This window comes from Trachurus japonicus, chromosome 3 (genome assembly GCF_045865225.1).
Source record: "Trachurus japonicus isolate A0001 chromosome 3, Traja_1.0".
Lineage (NCBI taxonomy): Eukaryota > Metazoa > Chordata > Actinopteri > Carangiformes > Carangidae > Trachurus > Trachurus japonicus.
This window is the reverse complement of record NC_140909.1, coordinates 3,113,043-3,120,338: the sequence shown is the minus strand read 5'-3', so window position 1 is coordinate 3,120,338 and position 7,296 is coordinate 3,113,043. Positions and strand designations below refer to the sequence as shown.

Genomic DNA, 7,296 nt, shown 5'->3' with positions numbered 1-7,296 from the left:
AGGCCGTCCCAGTGCAGCGATGATCCAACGAGTGGAAAGACAGTCTAGAAAAAAAAAAAAAAAAAATTCCCTCACTGAACCACAGCATCAGGATGTGACAACTAGCTCCATGGAAATGGGTGCAGACACTGCAAAAACTCAAAATCTTTCCAAGAATATTGGTCTTCTTTCTTGTCAAAATGTCTCATTTCTAGTCAAAACTAATCTCTTTCCACTTAAAATAAGACTCATCACCTAAAAATGAACTTGTTTTTAGATCTTTTTCACTTGTTTCAAACAAATTTTCCCTTGAAATAAGTAGAAAAATCTGCCAGTGAAAGCAAGTTAGTTTTTTGTGTTTGTAATAAGGAAGAAAAACTTGCTCCACTATCAGATTTTTCTACTTATTTCACGTGAAAATATGTGTGAAAGAAGTAAAAAGTGTCTACAAACAAGCTAAATGTGATGAGTCTTATTTTAAGTATAATGAGATTTGTTTTGACTAGAAATTACATTTTGACTAGAAATAAGACAAATATTCTTGGTAGGATATTTGAGTTTTTGCAGTGGAGGAAGAGGAGGAGGAGGTGGGGGGCAGTGTATCTTTCAGTCATTGGATTTTCTTCTGATGAATGTGAATTAAAGCTTTTAACTGGATACGCTAAAGTCTGTGGTTTCTGCTGATGTGTCTCTGTTCACAGCAAATGAGCCCATCAGTGTGAAGATACGCTATTTCTACGTCGTCTAATTCTAGACCTCTGGCTAAGCCCCACCCCCTCCACTCACTCGGACAAACAGTCAACATTCGATGACAGTTGCTATGGCAGCTGTCACAGTAGGAGACAATTTGACTTTTTGCACTGTAAAAACTAAAAAAAATTCCAAGAATATTTGTCTTATTTCTTGTCAAAATGTCTCATTTCTAGTCAAAACTAATCTCTTTCCACTTAAAATAAGACTCATCACCTAAAAATTAACTTGTTTTTAGATCATTTTCACTTGTTTCAAACATATTTTCAATTGAAATACTGTAAGTAGAAAAATCTGCCAGTGAAAGCAAGTTTTTTGTGCTTGTAATAAGAAAGAAAAAGTTGCTCCACTATCAGATTTTTCTACTTATTTCAAGTGAAAATCTGCTTGAAAGAAGTAAAAAGTGTCTAAAAAACAAGCTACTTTTTAATGTGATGAGTCTTATTTTTAGTATAATTAGATTTGTTTTGACTAGAAATTACATTTTAACTAGAAATAAGACAAATATTCTTGGTAAGATTTTGAGTTTTTGCAGAAATGAAAATCTGTCTTTTAATTCCTATTCATCAAAAGAAAATCCAATGACCAAAAGGTGTGAACAGGTGAAAAGGATGAAAGTGTATGGCGGCAGCGAGCGAGAAGAAGAGCAGAGCGGTTGGCGTGATGCGATGTGATGTGATGTGATGTGATGCGATGTGATGCGATGTGATGTGGTTAAAGAGGTTAAAGCGTCCCTTCGTCCAGCAGTTTGTTGATGCCGTTGCAGATCTTCCTCAGAGAGAGTCTGTACTCCTCGGCGTCGCCGTACAGCTCGGCCAGGAACTCCCCGCGGGCGAAGTGGTTGAAGACGTGGTCGATGCGGGCGTGTGAGCGCGCGGTGAGGTGCTGCTCCACCAGCGCGTGCAGCAGCTCCCTGCACTCCAGCAGCAGCTCCGACAGGATGGTCCGGTCGAAGGTGTACTCCACCTCGTAGAAGGACACCGCCGTCATGGCCGCCTGGTTCATCTTCTTCTTGAAGCGCTCCACCGTGTCCAGCTCGTCGGGGCTGAACTGGTGGTTGCGGTACAGGATGCCGATCTTCAGCGCGATCTTGATCACGTCCTTGATGATCTTGTGCGCCTCCTTCTTGCTCTTGGTGAACTCGCGGCTGGCCTTGTAGAGCTCGTCCAGGACCTCGCTGCTGGTGTCGTCCGTCAGCATGTTGGCCACCACCATGGTCGCCATCTTGCTCAGGATCTTCTTCTGGGCCTGCAGGGCCAGCGAGCGCGAGTTGAAGCTCTCGTGTCCTGAGGGGGGGAGAGACAGAAGAGAGAGACAAGAGGGACAGAGGGAGGGAGGTTAGACTCAAGGTCAAACATCTGGACTTATCCACCACTTTCCGGAGAATGCCGCTGGGTGTCGCCATGACACTCCATCCCACCGTTACTGTATTGTTGATAGCATAGACTGGTTGATAGACATCGGCCGTGATGACTTTATTTATAACCATCACCTAATTTTGATGAGAACAATACGATTTAGATTAGCTGGGCTAACCGTTAGCTGTTAGCCGTTAGCAGTGTCAATAAACAATAACTCAATAAACGGCCCATGAAAAAATATTTTCTCCAGCGGATATCTGAGTTCCAACATGACTGAGCTAACTGGAGTAGTTTCATGTCGTGTCCCACAACAGGAGGGTTTTAACAGCTGACGTCCTGCTGTAAGCTTAGCTGCTGCTGTTAGCTGTTAGCAGCAGCAAAGCTAACAACTATGATAACCATGACTAATTACAAAAACGTGCACACAGAAATAGTAATGTTTGTTCAATAATTCGTTTTATAGACTTAACAAACATCAGATTTAGTCAAAATGGTTTTGGCAGCCCGGAGCCCCCACATTTGGTACCTACACCGGTGGCTAACGCTACCAGTTAGCCACTAACGCTACCAGTTAGCCGCTCGCTATAATGCTACCAAAACCCACTCCCGCTGTGGTGTGACGCAATGGATCATGGGAAAATAAAGTGGTGGATAGGAAGCAACAGAGAAATAAAACAGTGAATGTTGAAGCAGCAGCAGCTCATTCTCTGTTATGTTACACCAGAACAACCTGGACAGTTGTGATAGTCAAGACTGAGACCAAACCAGAGTTTACAAAGACCAAGACCAGAGTAGACCAAGACCAAGACCAGAGTATACCAAGACCAAGACCAGGGTATACAAAGACCAAGACCAGAGTATACAAAGACCAAGACCAGAGTAGACCAAGACCAAGACCAGAGTATACCAAGACCAAGACCAGGGTATACAAAGACCAAGACCAAAATACCAAAACCAGAGTATAGACCAGGACCAGAGCATACAAAGACCAAGACCAAGACTTTTAGGGGGGCGAGACCAAGACCAAGACCAAACCAACGCGAGACCATTTCCAAGTCCATCACTGTCTCCAGTCTCAGTCGTCATAGTAACCATGTGTCTTGATATTATTCCTCCTCAGCTACAAAGATAAAAGAAGATTTGATGTAAAATCTAAACCATATTTAATGTAGGCTACTAAACAAAGTTTGTATTGAACAGAAGAACACAGCACAGAACCTGCTGAAGTCTCCTCCCACTGTTGTCATGGTGACACCAAGTTGTTACCATGGTTACACAAGCAGATACTTTAGTACAACTATTTGAAGTATCTGGAACTTATTGAATCACATCACAGAAACCAAAGTGAGACAGAGACACAGAGACATTTGTGGTCTGGAGAAAACATCCAGAGTCCTGTCATGAAGTTTCCCTTTAGTTCAGGAGGAACTTCACTGCAAAAACTCAAATATCTTACTAAGAATATTTATCTTATTTCTCGTAAAAATGTCATTTCTAGTTGAAACAAATCTCATTATACTTAAAATAAGACTCATCACATTAAAAAGCAGCTTGTTTTTAGACACCTTTTACTTCTTTCAAGCTGATTTTCACTTGAAATAAGTAGAAAAATCTGATAGTGGAGCAAGTTTTCTTTCTTATTACAAGCACAAAAAACTTGCTTTTGAAAATGTGTTTGAAACAAGTGAAAACTGTCTAAAAAAACAAGTTAATTTTTAGGTGATGAGTCTCATTTTAAGTGGAAAGAGATTCGTTTTGACTAGAAATGAGACAAATATTCTTGGAAAGATTTTGAGTTTTTGCGGCGTTTGTGTTGGGGACATTGTACTGAACAGAAAAAAATATACCAAAAACATGAAGTGAATCTTGTTTTGCAGGTTTGAGTGAAAGCAAAGTGGCTTTTCACAGGACAACAAGATGAACAGACACTGTGTTGTTCAGAAAACCAGTCCGGTCCAGTGGAGGACGACTTTGATCCCTGATCCCTGATGTAAAACATTGGAGCCCATTTACATTGTAGATGTGTAAATGTCATTATTTTGGTCTCAAACCGCCACCATCGAATTTAAATATATATTTACATGTAACAGCTGACGTCAATCTGGACAAAAAGGCTTTTGAAACACCCTCGACTCTTTGCAGTAATAATATGGACCCTTCCTTCTTCCCGGTTTTCTGTGACATCACAGTGAAGACCTTTGTTTTCAGTGTAAATGTTTCTTATTCAGAGGAAAACACAATGTTTTTTTTCTCTTTGTTACACAGCTAACCATAGTAAAACCAGCAACGAAGCCGGTGAGAAATCAATCCATGGAGCGGTGGATAAGGTTATTCATCATCTACCATGTTACCATGGTGATATCTGTGTAGTTTTATCTGTCATCAACAAGAGATTACGGGTTATGGGGTAGTGCGTTACGTTTGTGTGGCGGAGTCGCCATGGAGACGAGAGCTGGGACACCGGGTCGGAGGCTCTGATCTTACAAGGTTGGTTTTCAGCCAAGAGACGCTCCATTCTCCCTGGAACTAGTTACAAGGCATTGGTTTAACAAGAACTAGTCGGAGACACGCAGAAACTAACCGTAGCATTAGCGGTAGCAACAAGCCTTGCGGCGCTCAGAGATGACATCATCCAGGTCAGAGGTCAGTAGGTCAACCTACAGACCCCGGATGTTGATAACAGCTAACCCCGGACTCAGAGGGGAATAGCACTAGCCTATCAGAACTAAATATTGGTGAAATTAAGGAGTTTCTCTGCAGATAATGTGTTATTTAGAGGCTGCATTCTGCTGCCCTGTAGACTCCATTATACGGATATACGCGCCTCTCGGCTGGAGCTCATTTCATCACAACCACTTGTAATGACACCAAAGTTATCTGGGGGAGGAAATGATCGGATTTTATGTTAGAAATAAGGTCCAGATTGTAAAAAACAAAAAAAACAAACTGCAATTATCCTTTAAGGTGGAAATCCTAAAGTGTTTCTCTTTAAAGTCATGTGGAAACAGAGCTCAGACTGAAGAAGTGAAAGCTGAGCAGCTGAAGAAGAGACGCGGTGCGGCCAGCCGGCCACATTCTCCGTTAGGGCGGTGGCGGCCTTCCCGTCTGGCCTGGCAGCGGCGTGGAGCGCTGCAACCACCGACTATCTGCTCTGCCTCACATCAAACAGCTGCACACAGATAAGAACCATCTCGTTGCACAACACTGCTTCTCTTTTCCTCTACAAGCTCAGATGGATCAGTGTTTTTCCTGTGCCGTGTCCCACTGCAGCCTCGATCCTCCACGGAGCACAACATCAAAAAAAAGAAAAGGCTGCCTGAACAGAACATGTGGGAGGATGGAGAGGGCTTTTTATTTAGGTGCCACCCGGCTCCAAATTACACACCACATAACTCATCATATTCTGATTAAAGCCAAGGAAAAGGAAGGGGGGCTTCACTTTCTCCTCCTCCTGTTCCTTGGGCACATTGTCAGCCTCTTCCTCCTCCTCCTCCTCCTCCACATGTACAGCTCTGGGAAAAAATAAGAGGCCACTTTCACAAATGTTTCTTAAAAGCATCTCTACATGTATAACAGTCATTCTTTTTTAAATACCAACACAAACACAACTCATTCTACTTGAAGGGATACTCCAACATTTTTTCATCCGTGTCTTGCCTCACTCCCGAGTCCATGAGCAGCAGATAGACACCATCCTTTCCACTGTGCGTGCAGTAACAAGGGAGATAGAGTCGTATCGCCCGTAATTAGCTTAGCTCAAACACTGGAAGTGTATAGGTAGTGTTAGCCTGCCTCCACCTAAAGTCGCTAATTAGCTTAGCTCAAACGCTGGAAGTGTATGGGTAGTGTTAGCCTGCCTCCACCTAAAGTCATCAGAGAAACTCTTCAGCAACTCTAAAGGGAAACCGGCGGGCCGATCTTGGTCTCAGAGCTGACAAAACTCTCCGGTAAGGCATCTTGAGCGGTCAAATGCCGCTAACGGGACGAGATTGGTCAAAACGGAGGGTTCAAGCAAAGACGCTTTATTTTGGTTCAAGCTAGCTACATCGAGGCTAGGTTAGCTTCCTGTTTCAAAGTAAAAGCACAAATTCTATCCTCATGGTTTTCTGTATGTAAAGGGCAACAGGTGTTTGATTTTGTGAAAGTAACCGGAAATGCGTTGGTCACAACGGCTAGCTTGAGTAGCGCCAAATTCATCCAACAAAATAGTAAACAGCTGGTATTTAGACAAATTAATGACACACTGCTGATCTAAACGGCTACTTTCTCACCTAAACATGTTTGAAATGTGGATGAAGTGATATATTTACAGAGTTTAGAGCTAAAATGAAATCAGCTTCTGACTGCTGATTTCAGCTCGGGTAGGAGGCAGGCTAACACTACCCATACACTTCCAGTGTTTGAGCTAAGCTAATTACGGGCGATACGGCTCTATCTCCCTTGTTACTGCACGCACAGTGGAAAGGATGGTGTCTATCTGCTGGTCATGGACTCGGGAGTGAGGCAAGACACGAAAAAAAATATGTTGGCGTATCCCTTTAATGAGACACAGATGAGGTCATCACCTGAACCACATCTCATTTTATAGGAAGATTATAAAAACCACTGCTGGGATTAAACATCGACATTATCCCACAAAAAGCTGATTTATAAACTCTTCCTGAGTTAAAATATTCTTGCTGTGTTGTTTAGGAATAAATATGAACATATTTTCTTTGCATTAAGGTCTGAAAAGACTTGATATCTTTTGTTATTTAGACTAGTTTAGGCATTTTCAGCCAATAAAAGCTCTAGCTAAATGACAATATTTCTATTTCAATTTTGGGAGAAACGTTGTCAGTAGTTGATAGAATAAAACAAACATTTTTGAATTTAATTTTACTCAAACACACACCAGAGAAACTGATCATTGTGGGAGTGGTCTCTTAATGTTTTTCCAGAGCTGTATTTGTCCAGGGAGAGACAGACAGGAGGAGAGAGACAGAGAAAGACGTCGGTGCCCGATGGGCTCGGCTCACAACAGCAGATGAGCCCAAATTCAAAGAGAAAACACCTGCTTTGTTGTCATTATAATTTCATTAAAACAGACAGCTATGTGACCGCGCACAATTCACACCATTGTCCCTTTGTGTGTGTGTTTGCATGTGTGTGTGTGTGTGTGTGTGTGTGTGTGTGTGCATGTTTTATTTATACGCACACTGCACAA

General features: G+C 42.2%; 1 protein-coding gene across 1 annotated transcript in view; it reads right to left on the bottom strand.

Moving 5' to 3' along the window:
* Window positions 1-1,435: 1,435 nt before the first annotated feature.
* The window catches only part of tnfaip8l3 (tumor necrosis factor, alpha-induced protein 8-like 3), a 49,858-nt gene continuing 43,997 nt past the window's right edge, over window positions 1,436-7,296 (bottom strand). The window contains exon 2 of the mRNA XM_085805165.1: window positions 1,436-2,015. Within this exon, the coding sequence (XP_085661291.1) occupies window positions 1,453-2,015 (563 nt within the window). The 3' untranslated portion in view covers window positions 1,436-1,452. The remainder of the gene's footprint in view (window positions 2,016-7,296) is intronic.